The sequence below is a fragment of the Lagenorhynchus albirostris genome, chromosome 1 (assembly GCF_949774975.1).
Source record: "Lagenorhynchus albirostris chromosome 1, mLagAlb1.1, whole genome shotgun sequence".
In the NCBI taxonomy this organism is placed as follows: domain Eukaryota; kingdom Metazoa; phylum Chordata; class Mammalia; order Artiodactyla; family Delphinidae; genus Lagenorhynchus; species Lagenorhynchus albirostris.
The window spans coordinates 156,847,168-156,865,804 of NC_083095.1; the positions used below are offsets into that span (position 1 = coordinate 156,847,168).

The following is an 18,637-nucleotide window of genomic DNA, read 5'->3' on the forward strand; positions in this document are numbered from 1 at the left end:
GGTGAGACATGAGACGCCAGGTCTGCTGTGTTTCTTCCACCCTCCTGGGGCCATATGTTCACTCACCTCTGCTTCCATTTGCACAGCACTAGGTCCTCCTGTCTTTAAGTCTATTGGTTTCTCTCCAGTTCCACTGCCAGGGCCCTGGTCTAAAGTACTATCCTTTGTCCCGGGAAAACTGAAATGACCTCCTAATGTTTCTCCCCACATCCACTCTGTTCTCACTACAGCCAGGTGATTTATTAAAAATGGAAAATGTACTCAGTGGTTTTCCACTGCTCCTAAGATAAACATCAAAATATTAAGCCTGGGGGCTTCCCTGGTGGCGCAGTTGTTGAGAGTCCACCTGCTAATGCAGGGGACATGGGTTCGTGCCCTGGTCCGGGAAGATCCCACATGCTGTGGAGTGGCTAGGCCCGTGAGCCATGGCCACTGAGCCTGCGCGTCCGGAGCCTGTGCTCTGCAATGGGAGAGGCCACAACAGTTAAGAGGCCTGCGTACTGCAAAAACAAAAAATCTCAAGCGTGGTGTGGAACTGGATTACAATTCACCCACATTCAATGCACTTTGCTGTCACTCTCCTCTCACTGGAGGATTATACAGCCCTGCCCTTTGTTTCTCCAGTCGCGGCAAAGGGGTTGATGAACAGGGAAAGAAATGTGAGCACACGCTTCAGAACCAGTGCATGATTTTCCTCTTTCCCTGGCAAAGGCAGTATCCAGATAGAGACTGCTCCATCAACCCAAGTCCAGAGGGAAGATGACACGGAGCAGAGCCTCGTGAGCACGTGGCATGAGTTCTTTGGTCTGGATAAAGGTTTGCTCTCTAGCCACTGCTTTTCTTACATGTATTACATTCATATGGTTTCTCTAGAGAGGGCTGGATTTTGGTATTTCTCTTCCTTCAGGTCAGTTATGTTCTGTTAAATCCCAAGTTGTTTAGGGTCTGGTAAAATAGATTCTCTTGAGGGCAGGCTTCATTAAGAAGAATAAAATGTTGTGGGCCTATTTCAAAACAGTTTCTTGTTCCCCTGCTGGACATGCAGCACACTGTCTCCAATTTTTCAGAGTGAGAATCTGGTAGGAATTCTGAAGCTAAGACTCACAAAAGTGGGTGAGGTTCTAAGACCCTCCCTAACACTGGGCCCCCCTAGAGTTTGTAACTCTTACACTTGCTGCACTGAGCCTCCAGCAATTTGTCAATCGCGGTTCAGGTTTCCTCCCTGGTGTCCATGGAGGTTTCTGCTTGCACATTTCTGCTTCAGTAAATGAGATTCTTTGCACCTACCTGTCTGTCTCTCTGATTTGGGGGCCGGCAATTTGCCTGTGACCTCAATTCTTTGATAGATCTAACAAAATTTACTGATTTTCAGTTTGTTTAGTTTTTTACTTGTTGTTAGAATGGCAACTTCCAAATTCTTCACATGCTGAACCAGAAATGAAGTCTGAATTGTTTTTTGTTCCTTTATTTCCCTGTGAAAGCTTTGCTTTATTCAATTGTTATTAATAAGTCTTTCTTCCCTTCATTCTTAATTCCTAATTATTTTTTATACCATGATTTGTCTAATTATTCCTTCTTTGATAGATATTTGATGACATCCAGTTTCACTATTATAAACAATGCTGCAGTAAGATTCACGTATATAATTTATTACACTGATATCTAACTGCTCAGTTTGCCTTGCTTTCTTTTAGTCAGCGAGCATGAGTCATATTTTTAACATTTCTTTTGTGGGGATTATTTGCTTTATAGGGAAGTTAATGCTGTCACTGAATAAAGACTCTTATGAAAAACCTGGACTTCAAGGTGGTCCATCTCAGTATTCTGGTAAAAAAAAAATCGTGAAACTTAGTATTATGCTCACTCCATCACTTTTTAACAAATTAGTAATATTTTTTAAAGAATAAAAAAAGACTTCATTCATCACAATACAATCTCTGAACAACACATCCTAAACTCAGGCTTATGTGGAAAGAGAGTGTACGTGACAGTTAAGGGATGGGACAGACTCCAAATTTAAATTTAAATTTAAATGCCTCTACTCTTTTTGTTCAGGAAAAGTATGATTTTCTTTTGCCTTTAAAACTTCTGAGTCTAGGGGCTTCAGAGAGGATGAGATATTGCTGTTGCACCTGTTTCTCTTTCACTGTAAGGCTGCATCTTATAAAGATAGTAGAATTGGGCATGGTGCAATAGATGTATGTGTTTTGGGTCAAACATTCAAAGTAATGAACCCATGATAGGGATCTACAACTTTGATTCTCAATAGAGAATATCCTTTGATTTCCCTGTTTCCATCCATGATTACTAGTAGAAATTCACCCACGTTAGGAGATGTGGTTCTGCTGATGGTGTCTAGCTTGAACATCAGTAGTCAAGGCTGCCATGTCCATGGGTGGATTAGAGTTGACCTCCTGATGACCTCTGCACTTGGCCATTGACGACAGGAAAATAAGAATTTACAACAGTTCAGTGTTAGACATACTCATTGTAGAGAGTTTGATTTGGTAAACCTAAGGGAGTACATGGAAAATGGAACAGTTTTTAAAATTTGCAAAATTCTGATCTTTAAAAAAAATAACACTTTTCCCCCATGTATATACAAATGAAATTTCTATCCCTCTTTTTATTTTTAAAATTGCTTCCATTTATCTGATGGACTTATGTTTTAATCTGGGTTCTAAGAAGTGTAAAAGAACATCTTGGTCATTCAGATAAAGAAGCCATGACTTCCTTTGATTGGGGTTCTTTGATTTAATTTTTGATATTAAGCTATATGAGCTATTTGTATATTTTGGAAATTAATCTCGTCGGTCACATCATTTGCAAATATTTTCTCCCAGTCTGTAGATTGTCTTTTCGTTTTGTTCATGGTTTCCTTTGCAAAAGCTTTTAATTAGGTCCCCTTTATTTTTATTTCCATTACTCTAGGATATGGATCCAAAAAGATATTGCTGCGATTTATGTCAGTGTTCTGCCTGTTCTCCTCTAGGAGTTTTATAGTATCCAGTCTTACATTTAGGTCTTTAATCCATTTTGAGTTTATTTTTGTACATAGTGTGAGGTTTTCTAATTTCATTCTTTTACATGTAGCTGTCCAGTTTTCCCAGCAACACTTATTGAAGAGATTTTTTTCTCCACTGTACATTCTTGCCTCCTTTGTTGTAGATTAATTGACCACAAATGGGTTTATTTCTCAGCTTTCTATCCTGTTCCATTGATCCATATATTTTTGTGCCAGTACCATACTGTTTCAATTATTGTAGCTTTGTAGTATAGTCTGAAGACCAGGAGCATGATTCCTCCACCTCCATTCTTTCCATCTGTTTGTATGGTCTTCAGTTTCTTTCATCAGCATCTTACAGTTTCTGGAGTACAGGTCTTTTGCCTCCTTAGGTAGGCTTATTCCTAGGTATTTTATTCTTTTTGATGCAATGGTAAATGGAATTGTTTCCTTAATTTCTCTTTCAGATATTTCATTGGTAGTGTATTGAAATGCAACAGATTTCTATGTATTAATTTTGTATCCAGCAACTTTACTGAGTTCACTGATGAGCTCTAGTTTTCTGGTAGCATCTTTAGGATTTTCTACATATAGTGTCATGTCATCTGCAAACAGTTTTACTTCTTTGGAGAGCTCAGGCAGGGAAGTGTGGAGCAAGGCCAGGCTGGGGTGAGCGGTCCCTGGAGTGGAGCAGGGTTCTCAGGAGATACTTTTCTTCCTCTCTCTTTCCCTTCCCCTCTCCTCCCTCCCTCCTCGGTTGTTGGTGGGGGTGGGGGATCAGCCAGCTGGCAGGGGAGGGGGCAGCTCAGGGGCCTGTAGCCCTCTGGAATTGCTGTGGCTTTTTTGCAGTCTTGTGCTTTGGTCTTGTCATGGGACTGTAAACCTTTCCTGTTGGGAGCTTTGAAAGATGAGGGAGCTTTGAAAGATGAATCATGACTGGGGAGGGTGTAGGGAGGTCCATCAGGGAAATGCCCCCAAACTGATGATGGACACAGCACTAGCAATCAAAACATTGAAATCCAGCCTGAGTGAAAACCAGACCCAACTCTGAGCTCACGCCAAGTACCTACTCCACTGTCAAGAGCTAAAGTGTTACCACCTGGCTTTTTGAACATTATCCCCTCCATCAGAAGCTGCAAGTGTCACTCAGACACCCAGTAGGCTGGCCTCTGCCAGGGAGGCCTTTTCAGTGCCGCCAGGGGCTGAGTATAAATCCTGGTTCCTGAGAGCACAGGCCCTTCCTGACATGGCACAATCATCCAGAAAAGTGATTTGTTAAAGAAGAGGCAGGTAAGACCACACTTTACCTCCAAAGAGAAAGAGAAGTGCTTTTTGTAATCAATCAGTAAACAGATCATAGGGAACGGCCCCGGAAGGTGTAAGGAAGGGGTGAGCAGTAAGGCTAGAAATCCTGAGTTCATCCTCCGATGGACAGCTCCTGGGAACCTGCTAGAAGCACAGAGCCTCAGGCCCCACAAAAGACCCTGCACTCTGGCAAGACCCCCAGGGTTCCCAGTGCACTGGAGTTGGAGAGGCACTGGTCTAGGGTTGTACTGAGGAAATCTAAAGGCCAGGTCCTCCTGATGCCCAAGCTCCATCTCCTTTCCGAAGCTGTCTGAAGGCTCTACCCATTCTTCTCTCTTCGTTGCTACCGCACTGAGGTTTAGCCCCACTACTGTGTGAGGTTCTGCCTCCCCAGTTAGACTGTCAGCTCCTCCAAGCAGGAGTTTCTTTGTGTCCCAGGCATCTTGTATATGCCTTACACGAACAGCAACTAGTCCATCAGCAATCACCCCAAACTGTTTCAGGGCCTATTTAGAGGAGTGCTTCTCACATTTAGAAATCATCCAGGGAGCTTTAAAAAAACAACACAAACACCAGCAGATGAGAAAAGATGGCTGGCGAAGGCACTCCCCTCCACCACCTTGATTTTTATTTATTAAAAAATTTATTATTTATAAATTTATTTTATTTATTTTTGGCTGCACTGGGTCTTCATTGCTGTGCACGGGCTTTCTCTAGTTGTGGCGAGCGGGGGCTACTCTTCGTTGCGGAGCGCGGGCTTCTCACTGCGGTGGCTTCTCTTGTTGCGGAGCACCGGCTCTAGGTGTGCGGGCTTCAGTAGTTGTGGCATGTGGGCTCAGTAGTTGTGGCACGTGGGCTCAGTAGTTGTGGCATGTGGGCTCAGTAGTTGTGGCTCACGGGCTCTAGAGCGCAGGCTCAGTAGTTGTGGTGCACGGGCTTAGCTGCTCTGCGGCATGTGGGATCCTCCTGGACCAGGGCTCAAACCCGTGTCCCCTGCATTGGCAGGAGGATTCTTAACCACTGCGCCACCAAGGAAGCCCCACCTTGATTTTTAGATTAGCCCAAACTGGCCACAGCAGGGTGTTAGGACTGTAATGGGCACCCAGGAGCTGGACACCACGCCTTAGTGGGCTGCCGGGCAGCCCCAACTCCTCCACTGCGTCCTCAGCGCTGGAACGTGCTGCTGCTCTGCACAAATCCCACCAACTGACAGGCAGACATCGCATCCCCTCTAACTGTCCCAACCAGCAGTTCATCGTTTGCATGTTTGTACATAGGGTTAAATAAAAACTTTAAAGGATGTTGACTTCTGTAAAGCCCTAGAGCCTGGCTGCCTTTAACAAAGCTCTTGTTATTTTTCATGCAGAAAAAAGATGCACCCAAGATCGCAAATTCTGACAATCAGTGGCAGCACATAGATAATCGTAAGTTTTATTATGAATTTAAAAACCTAAACATTTCATGAGGACTGGGAAGCCTACCCACAAGATCTGCCCTCCTGCATTTCCAACTCCCACACGTCCAGGCCTCACCACACATACACCCCAATGATGTGCAATCCGCAGCACAGCATGTCCTTTATTTGCACTATTGATAGAAAACTGGCATTTAGATTTCAAAATTTTTATTACAAAATTACCAGCAGTCTTAAGCATTTCAACAATGCTTATGAACTCTACCTTGCTGACACAAACAAAGCTGTTCAAAAAGCAGGACCTGTCTGAAGTGGACTCTTGTACGTCCTGAGATCCTTAGAGGCCACCCTGCTCAGGACCCATTTGTGACTGTGTCTTCTTCCATCTCCTCTTCACCATCATCAGTGGGGCCTAGAGAAAAACACAAAGCCGGAAGTAATATCAATTTTAGAGAACGTGCTTGCTCAGTGTGTGAGCGCCCATCCGTGAGGCTGCTGTGTGCCAGGCCCTGGGCAAGGTACAAAAGCCCAACAGCGGCCTCTGCCTTGAGGAGTTTAGGGTCTGGAGACCATCTGTCTTTGGCAGGTATTGGAAAGGACTGTCAGTTCCTAAGGGGAAGGGTCACAAAGGTGTTTAATGAAAGTCAAACTCTTTGCCTGCCATTCTAGTCAAGCTGATAACTTTTTTTTTTATTTTGCGGTATGCGGGCCTCTCACTGCCGTGGCCTCTCCCATTGCGGAGCACAGGCTCCAGACACGCAGGATCAGCAGCCATGGCTCACGGGCCTAGCCGATCCACGGCATGTGGGATCCTCCCGGACCAGGGCACGAACCTGTGTCCCCGGCATCGGCAGGCGGACCCTCAACCACTGTGTCACCAGGGAAGCCTAACTCATTTTTTATAAACACAAAAAGCTTACACTTTGTGTTTTGTTCTTGCCACTACTATGGGCAAAGAAACTGGGAACACTCAAAAAAATTTAAAAAAGGGGCGGGGAGGGGGAATACCTACCACATGCTGGGGATAGTCAGTTAGTGACTATGTCTCTAAATTAAGAAAAATATGGCAACAACAATGAAACAGTTGTTATTTGTCAACAATTTATTGCAGATATTTTAGTCAATGTATTCTGATAAAGGAAATGTTTTAACCCTGTCAATGTTAGGGAAAATTTCTCATGTTTGTTTCTAGTTAGACCCAAACATTACATTTCTAGATACAGGAAGTGCTACTCAGAAGCCTGGGCCCGCTGAAATTGACAGAACCAGGAACAATCTCCATCTTCCTGTCCTCAATGTGCCCGCATGTTTAGATGACACTGAAAAATCCAAAGCTAGCCTAAGGCTCAAATAAAACACTTTAGGGGAAGCAAATTAATTCAGTAATTTTGTGATACTTCAGTCCCAATAAACAATTAGACACAGCTTCCTCCCCCAAGCTGTTACCAGGGAGTCTTGAAAGCCTTTGACAGACCTGTATTGTTCTCAGGACCGCAGACCTCCTCCGGCATGGGGACTGCAGGCCTGCAGTCCCCGGAGGGGCTGGACTTGAGAGCTCACTCTGCTGCCCGTCTCACCACATTCTCCCCCATCCCTTGACCTTGGCTCACACTGTCCTCCTTCAGTCCAAGTGTGCAAGGCTCTCTTAAGGCCAGTGCAGTTCCTTGCCCCGAGAATGCCATTCTGCCTTTGTCTAGTTCAGGGGTTCTCAAATACTTTAATTTTAGGACCCAAAGAGCTTTTGTTTAAGTAGATTACGTTTATCAATAGTATGTTAGAAAATTAAAGTATTTTAAAAAACAGTAATTCATTAAAACAATAAATCTATTATATAGTAACAATGTTTATATTTTTATAAAATATAACAATACCAATATTTTCTAAAACAAAAATATTTAGTGAGAAAGTCGGCATTATTTTCTAGTTTTGCCCATCTCTGTAATGTCTGCCAAATAGCAGCTGGACCCGTGTACTGACTTCATCATTCCACCTGCTACAGTATGTTGTTTTGATTGAAGGGTATGAAGAAAGTCAGCCTCACACAGACATGTAGTTAGACAAGGGAGGAGTATTTTAAGTCTTTGCAGGCAGTTGTGGATATTCTTTTCTGATACTATGCCCAAACTTGACAGAAGTGGTAGTTGTTTTTTTTGGCCACGCCACTTGGCTTGTGGGATTTTAGTTCCCCGACCAGGGACCAAACCCAGGCCTACAGCAGTAAAAGCCAAGTCTTAACCACTGGACTGCCAGGGAAGTCCTGAAAGTGGTAGTTTCTTAAAGGTTAGATTGCAGTGTGGAGTCTGAAACCTTATCAATGAACTTTTCATACTCTCTGACTTGAAAATCCACCGGTTTATTCTGTACTCTGAATGGATGCATAACTCTGTAACATCATTTGGAAAACGTTGTTCACTGAGTTATACAGGTCTTCCAAATGTTGACCCATTTCTTTATATGTTATATAAAAAAATCACATTCATTAATAGCAACAATTTCCGCAGAGAAGTCTGGAAGTACTGGGAAACTGTCAAGGTTACAATTGTGGAAAAGAATTTTCCCAGCTTTTAATTTCTGCTTGAAAATTTGATTATCATTGGTAACAAACACCAGCCGCTCTCCTTGAAGTGGCAAGCTCACTTCACGTTGGTGAAGCTGCCTGCCTCTCACCTGAGCCAGCACAAGTGCAGGGGGCCAACCACCCATGTAGGCACAGAGGTGCTTTATGCACCCCCATTCCATCGTCACCCAGGAAACCAAAAATGTGTGCCCCAGGGCCCCAAGGACCACACGGATGAGAACCACTGGTCTAATTAACGTCTTACTCATTTTTAGCTTCAGTTCCAGCATTATTTCCCCAAGGAAAGTTTCCCTGAGCTGCCAGTCTAGACAGAGGTCCCAGTTACATTCATATCAAACTTGTAATATGCACGGTCTGGGGTAGTTTTCACTTTATACCCAAGTGTCCACCAGTTTGCCTGACACAAAGCTGGCATTTACTATCAGAAGGGCTCACACCCTATGCTCAGTGCTACCTACGAAGTATCTTACTTAGTCCTCCCAACAACCTTTTGAGGTTACCATTATCACTATCTCAGATTTAAAGATAAGGACACAGATTTAAGAGTAAGTAGAGATTAAGAAATTTACCCAAGGACAGAACTGGTGAAGCTAAGCTCTGACCCTCAGCCTGTCTGGCTCTGGAGCCTGTGTCCTCATCTGCTAAGCTAGCCTACATGGACAGGGGTCAAAGGCAACACGGTCACCTCCACTGTTCGCTTTCATTCCATGGCTATGAAATAATGTTTGTCTCAACTTTTACAAAAACCCCAGAGTCCTAGAACATAACATTCTTTAACAAATGATTTCTCTTCAAAGAGCATTTAAAGGCATTTTGTGTGGATTAGATTAGATGGTAATGAGGCACTACTGTAGCATTCTTGGGTCGTAGCATCTAAACTGTTTTGCAATCACTCCAAGTGTACCATTAATTTGGAAATAAAGACAGAACATTGTTACCTGATCTGCGTTCTCTGCCAGGTATCTGACCGGACTGAAGCAAGCCCTTCAGCCGCTCCACTTCAGCCAAAGTTGATGCGTTTGCTATAGCATTCTGGATGCCAGGAGACAATGGAGACGGACAGTTACTTTCATCTAAGCCTCCAACACCCAGAAAACACTCACAGGAATTCACACCGTCTTTGTGAGTTGGAATATTAAATAGTGCTTTGTTGGGGGAAGAATTTTACTGGCACAGTGAAATCAAGCCCAAAACCGAATCATAAATTTCCAAAATTGGTAAACAGCTGTAGACCCTATTATAAGAGAGCAAATAATCGCTGCTCGTGTCCTAAAATCTTAGCTAATTGAAGTACCTATTTGGAATTATGCTACTGGATAATTTAGGAGGCAGTATTATAAAATTAGGATTTCTCATCAAGCAGGATCTTTCAGGTAGCAAATCTTTCAAAATAAAAATTAAGACAGCATGCAAAGGTAACTAACTGTTCAAATAAAACACATCCTGGGAAAATGAGAAAGACCAGAGTTGCCTCCACTTTGACTGGCTCATATAATTAATTCAAGTCAAAGTCTAGTCATATGATATCTTTAAGCTAGTTTTTCCTTACACAAAAATACAGCTGGATTCTAACAACTGTGGGGAAAATTTGCAGTGTTTGATTTATTACTTGGGTTATTACATAATTTTGTGTCCTAAACCCATAACAGCTCACTCCAGTCCAAGAATCCTAACACATGATTACCTTGATTGCTTCCACATCCCCTGGAGATGGCCCACCTTTCTTTTTGTCAGTTGGCAAACCAGCACCTGGATTGAAACTTGGGAGGGGAGGGAAGTACAAAACTGTCAAATCCAGACCAATAGAAATTGCTTCTCTTTTACTTTCAAAAGCTTTTGAAAGTAATTCAACCAGTGTAGTATCTTATCTTTGTTAACAAACTGATACAAGAAACTCTCTCCTTCAGAAACACCACCCAGTTCATCTTCCTACAGAGAAAGGAGGACGTATATAATATCACACTAAGACTGAATACTGAAATATTTGCTCTGCTACCCTGGTAGAAATCTCATGTGATACATGGACCACTGATGGTCATGGATCACCATCACGCAAATTTAGTACTGTATTAGTCACAGGTGTTTCATTTCATTTTGCAGGAGGCAAAATGCCAGACAGATAATGTTTCTGAAGGTGAAGTGGAGTGAAGTTGGATATCCGGATCTTACGTTTTGCTTCTCCTGGCAATATCCTTTGCAAGTTGTGCACCCCGTTTGCCCTTGAACATTTTCTCTGCTTCCTGACGCTCCTACAGCGACACCACACACATAGTTAATGGAAATAGGAATACCACATGCATTTAGATGCATTCCTCAGAAAACATGGAAGAAAACTCTCCTGGAATACTCTGGGCTGGTGAAAATACCACGAAGCCAATTTCACATTAAAAGGAGACACAGTGGTCGCCTTTCTGGTGAAGGTCCTTGAAGAAAGTTCCCTCTCCGAGTTTCAAGGAGGGGCTCTCAAGGAACTAAGAAGGTTAAAAAAAAAAAAAATCCCCCAATAAAGGGAAAATCATTCTAACAATTAAAGGTACTGAAACGTGGATTACATTACACTCCCCACAGGGAGTGCATCTAAGCAGGCCGTCTGCTGTGACAGTGCCCACGGCAGCTCTGAGGCTGTGCCACCTCTAGAAAGGCCAGTCCCCCACAAGACAACCGGAACTCAAAGTCCCACCATAAACACCGTATGCGAAAATTGACTTAGCACCCCCTCCCCATTCTCATTATAAACCAATGATAAAAATCACTGGGCCATTTAAAAAGTCAGTAACGAAAGTATAAAGGAAAACACACCAATCTATAATGACTTACAACAGAGTAATACTTACTTTTAGTTTCACCTTCTGGAAATCCAGTACTCTGACTTGTGGAACTTTATAAATCACATATAGTCTGTAATGCTTCTTATTTGTTACAGGATTCCTTAGAATACTACAAGAAAAGGAACAATACAGTGCCAATGTTGTTCACAGTACAGCATTCAAGAGATCCATTTTAATAAAAATCTAATGAGTCCATGAAGTAAGGCAAAGTTCACTATTCTTCACATTTCAATGTCATAAGAACTTAACACTAGGGAAATTTTAACATAGCCCAAAGGAAATACTTTCAGTATTTGTTTTTTAAAGGTACTTTTTACTAACTGATGACTTTAAGATCAAGGCTGGTAATGGTGTTATTTTAAAAGACTTTATTGTCACCACCACAAATAATTTCCATACCTTAAATAAGTCAATGATTTGAGAGATGCCAAAGGGTCCAGATCACCCTGTAAAATAACAGCCACAGGTAAGAACATGAATACCACACCCCATTTTGATACCGTGAAATGGTGGATGCCTTTGGAGCAAGGACTGATCTTGTCTTTTATGCATTTGTTTTTCCTGCCCCAGAACCGCACAACACAAGCACATCACAGATGCTTGGTACATTTCTACTGAATACTCTGGTTCATAAATTTGAGCTTCTTAAACTTAATACCTTGGCCACAACAGTTTCTGTCTCAACAGCAGAAGAGACCAAAAAAAAAAAAATCATTTCCTGTAGCAAGTTCAAAAGGACTACTGAGCTTGAAGCAGTGATTGAGAAAAGAAAGCAATGTGAAAACTGCTGTAACTTTTCAGCAAGTTGTTCACATAGGGAACCTCAAACCGTGATCTTGGTGTAAGGTGGTTTTTCCTGTTGGTGCCTGGGAGGAACACGGGTATGTCATCTTTGAGGGAAGGCAGCTTTATTCTAGGCGCCCCCAAACCTCTTCAAATAAAATTTTCAAGGACAAGGAGTACACTTAAAAAATAATGTATATATTGGGCTTCCCTGGTGGTGCAATGGTTGAGAGTCCGCCTGCCGATGCAGGGGATGCGGGTTCGTACCCCAGTCCGGGAAGATCCCACATGCCGCGGAGCAGCTGGGCCTGTGAGCCATGGCCGCTGAGCCTGTGTGTCCGGAGCCTGTGCTCCACAACGGGAGAGGCCACAACAGTGAGAGGCCCGCGTACCGCAAAAAAAACAAAAACAAACAAACAAAAAAACACGTATATGGGAAGAAGGCAGATTAGCTTTTGAATCTTCCCGAATTATGTCATAAAACACAGTGCCACAAGGATAGGAAAACCAAAATGTACAGTCAACTACAAGCAAACTAGATGAAAAGGCACTCTGGCAAGAACCTAACACAGAAGCCAGTGAGGACAAACTACTGTGAGAGCTACATGACTTGCCTGGTGACAACATCCATAAAGGAAGAAGAGAGGAAAGGCAGAGAGGCGTCAAAGAGACCCGAGAACTCCAAAGCGACTGACAGATACCCAGTTTGAGAAAGGATAGGCAAAGGATAGGCATGTCCCAATAATGAACACATTAAGTGTGTGATGACGCCTGAAGGGCTCGAGCAATCTGGGACTTCACTCCACCAGAAACTGTGCCCTTTCCAGAACAAAGCCCCACATGGAGGAGAAACTGCTAAAACAGATCTGAACTAAGTGGGACAGGGCCAAGAGGGACAATGAGGAAAAAAGTACAAGTAAAAGCAGGGGAGGGCAACACAGCCAGGTGCTCAGAAAGCTGCCACTTTTAAATACCTCACAACAGCATGGGAGGGAGCGCTAAAGCTTGCTACTGGCACACCATCACTAAAGGAAATCTAAAGAACAATCCAAAAAGGAACAAAGGAAGACAAATATCGCCTGACCTCACTTTTATGTGGAATCTCAAGAAAAGTCCAACTCACAGCAACAGAGTTGAATGGTGGTTACCAGAGGCTGGGGGGGTGGAGGAAAGGGGAGATGAGCTATTGATTAAAGAGCACAAACTTTCAGTTATAAGATAAATAAGTTCTAGAGATTTCAGGTACAACATTGCGACTACAGTTAAAAATAACATATGGTGTACTCAATATGATAAAAAAGTAGATCTCAAGTATTCTCACTGCACACACGAAAAGGTAACTAGGTGAAGTGGTGAATATGTTAGTCTGTGGTAATCATTTCACAATGTATACATATATCAAATTTCACATTGTACACCTTAAACATATATAATTTTCATTTGTCCATCATACTTCAATAAAGCTGCAAAACCAAAAGAAAGGAAGAACGGTAAATTTAGTCACACACACAGACACACATACGGACTGTGCAAAACACAGTGACGTCTTCACGGGGGGGGGGGGGTGGGGGGCGGTGAGATGGTTAAGGTGCCACATTATTCAGGAGGTAGAGGTGCTGGTTAACTGCTTTACACTTGGATAAATATGGGTGTGCTAATTCCTAGAATGCTAAGAATAGAAACAGAGTCTATTTAATAATTAATTAATCTCTAAACTATCAGAAGGAGAAGTGGAATGTCAAAAAAAGTGAGAGCGAGCAATACAGGAGAGAAAAAAAATTGCAGATAGATGGAACAAATAAAAAATTCTAGAAAAGAAAGAAGATAAACTCAAATATACCAGTAATTACATTAAACATAAACAGACTATTTCATTTAAAAGTCAGACTTCAGACTGGATTTAAGAAAAGAATCCTATCATATGCTGTTTTCAAGAGACAAATCTAAAATATAAGTACAGAAAAACAATGTAAAGTTAGGATGAAAAAAATGATTATGCAAATACTAATTGAAAGAAAGCTTGTTTTGGTATACTGCAGCAGATAAAATAGACAACCAGGGTAAAACAGCACTAATAAGATGTAAAGAGGGTCACCACACATAAAAGGTTTATTTCATCAGTAAGATACATAAAATTTGGATATATCAAATAAAATAACCTAAAAATATATAAAACTAAAATTGACAGAACTCCAAGGAAACAGTCAAATCCACTATCATGCAGGATTTTAATACACCTCTTTCGGTGACTGATCGGACAAACAGCCTTCATCTTTGCAAACAGCTTTAAACACAATTACAACACACAGAATATACTGCCCCCATCATGCCACAAGTTCCCTATGAACGCACATACCTCATATAGTTTAGAAAGGACATGCCCTCAGATCAGTGCTTTCTTACTTTTGGAGTCAAGTACTCCTTTGGGAATCTGAAAGAAGCTTATAGACCTCGTCCACCAGGAAAGGAACGATCAGGGAAATAGGGAAGGGAGGGTTAAGGGCATAATAACCTTAAATCAAGTTATATCATATGAACTTAAACATCCAGTATTTAAGTGAGAAATTTAGGTTGCAAAACAATGTATAGTATAAGCTCAATTTTGTTAAAAATTATACAGAGAGCAGAAATTTAAAAAGCATAAGAATAATCATATCCAAATAGAGAAAATGAAACTTGCCCCCTATCTTATAAGAAACTGGATTTCAGGGGTTTCCTTGGTGGCACAGTGGTTAAGAATCCACCTGCCAATGCAGGGGACACAGGTTCGAGCCCTGGTCCAGAAAGATCCCACATGCTGAGGGGCAACTAAGCCCGTGAGCCGCAACTACTGAAGCCCGTGCACCTGGAGCCCATGCTCCACAACAAGAGAAGCCACCGCAATGCAAAGCCCGCTCGCCACAACTAGAGAAAGCCCACACGCAGCAACGAAGACCCAACGCAGCCAAAAATAATAAAATAAATAAATAAATTTATAAAAAAATAAAGAAACAAAGTATAATGGTTTTTTTGAAAAAAAAACAGATTTCAAATGGATCGTTGATCTAAATGTGGAGTAAAACAATAATTTCTCGAATAAAACTCTCCAACAAAATTTAACGTATGTCACATATGTAATTTTCTAGTAGTGACATTAAAACAGGAGAAACTAATTTTAATAATACATTGTTTTACCTATTTTCCAAAATATTACCATTTCAATGTCAGTTTAAAAAAATTGATAGTTTATATTCTTTTTTTTTTGTAGTAATGCTCTAGAATCTGTAGTGTATTTTATATTCTAGTATATCTTAATTCAAAGTAGCCACTTGTGGCTAATAGCTACCATACTGGACACTGTGATTCTAGAAAACAGAATATGTGAGTTTCTTTATGACCCTGGGGTAGGGGAAGCTTAACAGAACTCAAAAGTACTAATAACAACAGACTGATGAAACGGATTATGCTTGAATTAGGAACTTCTCTATCAAGACCCTAAGAGAGTCAAAAGGTGAGCTACAGAGTGGGAAGATATTTGCATCACATAGCCAAAAAAGGCCCTTTTCCTGAATTAATTAAGAAAAGAAAAAGGATGATGAGATAATTTTCTGGATTTTCCAAGTTTTCTGTAAAAGGCATGTAGTACCTTTAACTCCTCCCTGCAAATACGTTTTTCCCCTGTTCAACTTACCAATTCCACAAGACTGTTGTTGGTGAGAATGAGTTCTGTCAGACAGGGCAGAGCCTGATCAAGTCCCTCACCTATACGGCTAAAATAAAAAGAAAAAATCTTAATGAAAGTAAAAATTAAGTAAGCTAACAACTTCATCTAAGCCCTTGCCCAGAGGACTTCAAAGCGGGAAGAACCTTAGAGATCTTTCTTCCAACATTCTAACAGAAGGAAAATGAGGCACAAAGAGGAAACTTGTCTGAGGTCACAGAAGTGGGATGATTTTAAAATCCATGCCTCCTGAAATGCCTCCTGAAAGCTGCCGAGGGCTCTTTCCACTGCTACACTATCTAATGAGACCTAAGACGAAGAGAAAGTCCTGTGTAAATAGACTTACTTTGCTCATCTCAGGACTTGTGTGCAGGTAGCACAGAAATACAAGTGGTTCTGCATTCACAGCTCAAGCACAAGATACACCAACCAAACCACAACGGAATAGTTAACTCATGAGAAATACACCTATTAAAAAAACGCAACTCAACACCCAGAACTTCTTAAAGACATTGTCTATAGACCTTTAATAACTTTTCTCCAACAAAATTTACAGAGATGATGAACGTGGGTCAAAAAAAAAAATCTTAATTTCAATAAGCAATATTCTAAAAATCAGCTGCAGTTAAAGAAAAACAAATAGCAGAGGATTTGACGTAGAATGAGATGTTCAGTCAAAAATATAATTGTTGAATTTTATGTTATCTCTTTAATATGACCCCTCTGATAATTTTAATTATTATTTTAGAAATCAACCAAAATATGTACAAAGCAGCATGTTTTTAACTTAAATTAGAAACTTACCATGAACATATATACACACACACAAGATTTCTGAATAAATGCAAATAAGACTAGACCAATGACAAATTAATCTCTGGATCTGTATGAGACAAGTGCAGCTCATTTTCCATTTAAGAAATATGTAGGTTAAAAAGAAAAATAAAGAAATATGTAGGTTTAACTGGCAGTATATACTGCAACTTCTTCAGGGAACTCTGCAACATTTACTCTAGGGGGAAAAAGCTACTTTCCACTAGTAGACAATTACCATATTCTGTTGTTGTTCACTAATAATGTTTTCAGTCTTCTCAACAAAGGAAAACCATCCAGTTTCCTGATTTCATTGTCAGAAAAATCAATGGCATCAAACTGGTCTAAGGTAGCGCCTAGATTTTCAATGACAGGAATTTTATACCCTGCAAAAAGGAGGAAAAAAAAAACACCCACACAAGTATTAATATAATTAAAAGGCACCTAAAACATTAGCAGCATTTCATGTAATTGGACTCACAGCTAATGTTCCTTCCAAAAGTGTTTACCTAACACCTGTGCCGTTGCCAGACACTGCCAGGTACTGGCACATAGTACAAGGAACAAGACAGTCACAAGTCCCAGCTGCCATGAAGCTTATAGTCTAGCAGTGGACATGAAGATGGCGATGGTGACAAGGGCAGTAATGATGAGAATACTTACTAGCAGTAACTAGTACCTAACAGTTTTCAAGAATATTTACAAGGTGCCTAATGCTGCTCTAAGCAAGGCCCCAGAGCTAGTGAAGTGGCCTAAGAGGACTTTACGCTGTGAGCTGCTTAACTGTCAGCGTCCAAACGTTGTTCACACATGGTGGACAACAGCCCTCAACCTCTTTTGCATCCCACAGGCCCGATTCCTAGAACTCATTGGGATGTCTTCATGATATCATGACAGTTCCCCCTTACTTCACCTCCCCCAGCTCAAACCCAGAGTTGAAAGTCAATAGTTTACACACAATGATAAATCACCCTGTGGACAACTCAAATACTCCCTGATTTGTCTAAGACGGGCATGATTATTGTGCTAAGTGCTCGGAGAAAAAAAGAAGTTAAACGAGCCAAGGTGAAAGTACACAGTGCAGAGCTGTAAGGGCTACATCAAAGTAAGTGCTGCACCAAAACAAGACTCCTCAACGTTGGGGTGCACTTCAGACTCAGAGAGAAGGCAGGGATCACCTGTGCCAAGACTGTGAAAGCGGTCGGTTACGCTTGAGTTGAACCTTTCTCTAAGAAACTTAGTTTCAACAAAACGAAAGTACTGGGTTTTGTCAGCAAACAAAAAAGCAAGCAGAAAGCAGAGCCCGCAGCCGTGCTGCTCCGGCGACCGCGCTTTCCCCGTGGGAGCGAATCTCAGGCCAAGACTAATTATCTTATCCCCGGAGAAGCCGCCCCTTAAAATGCTGACGAGCTGCACGCCGAGGCGGAAATCACTACAGGAACCTAACAGTTCGGGGGCTTCCGCGACCCTTCCGCAGGCACCGGGCAGCGCCAGCCTCGCTCCCACAGTCCGCTCTTTACAATGTTCTGGTAAAAGGGGAAAAGACGACTGAAGCCAATGAGGGGCAAATATCGGGAAGACAATCGCTTTTGTCCCGTACTTCGTCTCCTCGCTCCCTTACCCTGTCTACACTCTCACGACAGCAAGTTAACGCGTCTCGCTCCGCACGAGGGTCGCAATCGCTAGATCGTGTATTTCCCGGCCCCGCAGCGGCTCAGGCCGCGAAGCCCGCCCGGCTGGCCCGGCACAGGCCCGCGGTCCTACCGGAGCATCGCGGCGGCCCCGTGTGTGCGGGGAGGAGCTGGGGTGAGGGGCGCCTCGGAAGGGCCCAGAGACGGCTTTTCGCCGACGACAGCGGGACCCATCCCGGCTCGGAGCCCGGGACGCAGGCCGCCGGCCACGCTCCGGCCCTGGCGCACGCGGCTAGGCCGGGCCGCCTGGCGGGCAGGGAGGCCGGACCGCCCGCCCCTGTCCGACTCACCCCGCAGGTCCAGCTCGCGGTCCCGCACGGCGTTGGTGTACTGCGCCGCCTGCTCTATCAGCTCCGCCGTCAGTTTCACCATCCTGCCACCTCCCGCCCGCCTCGCCGCCCGCTCCTCTTGCCGCACTGACGTCCCGACATGCCCCGCGCCCGCGCCCGCGCCCGCGCCAGGCAGCACCAATCGCCGCCGGCGTGAGCGGGCTGAGCAGCGTCCAGGCCGAAGCAATCGAG

The 18,637-nt window shown here is 42.8% G+C and overlaps 1 protein-coding gene across 3 annotated transcripts; it reads right to left on the reverse strand.

Annotated features, from left to right (window-relative positions):
- Positions 1 to 5,734: 5,734 nt before the first annotated feature.
- Positions 5,735 to 18,562, reverse strand: SNRPA1 (small nuclear ribonucleoprotein polypeptide A'). 3 transcript variants are annotated; one of them, XM_060156732.1, is made up of 9 exons: positions 18,407 to 18,562; positions 16,664 to 16,811; positions 15,583 to 15,661; positions 11,529 to 11,575; positions 11,136 to 11,238; positions 10,471 to 10,550; positions 9,986 to 10,061; positions 9,240 to 9,333; positions 5,735 to 6,135 (listed from the first exon to the last, which is right to left on the reverse strand). In XM_060156732.1, exons 1-9 carry the CDS (start codon positions 18,486 to 18,488, stop codon positions 6,077 to 6,079), a joined length of 768 nt encoding a protein of 255 aa, XP_060012715.1. In that variant the 5' UTR covers positions 18,489 to 18,562; the 3' UTR covers positions 5,735 to 6,076. The 3 variants fall into 3 exon arrangements, 1 of the variants encoding a protein (XP_060012715.1); XR_009541930.1 differs by lacking the exons at positions 5,735 to 6,135; positions 11,529 to 11,575; positions 16,664 to 16,811 and having other exon boundaries at positions 9,260 to 9,333; positions 9,986 to 10,550; positions 18,407 to 18,538; XR_009541929.1 differs by lacking the exons at positions 5,735 to 6,135; positions 15,583 to 15,661; positions 16,664 to 16,811 and having other exon boundaries at positions 9,260 to 9,333; positions 9,986 to 10,550; positions 18,407 to 18,531.
- Between the last annotated feature and the right edge of the window lie 75 nt (positions 18,563 to 18,637).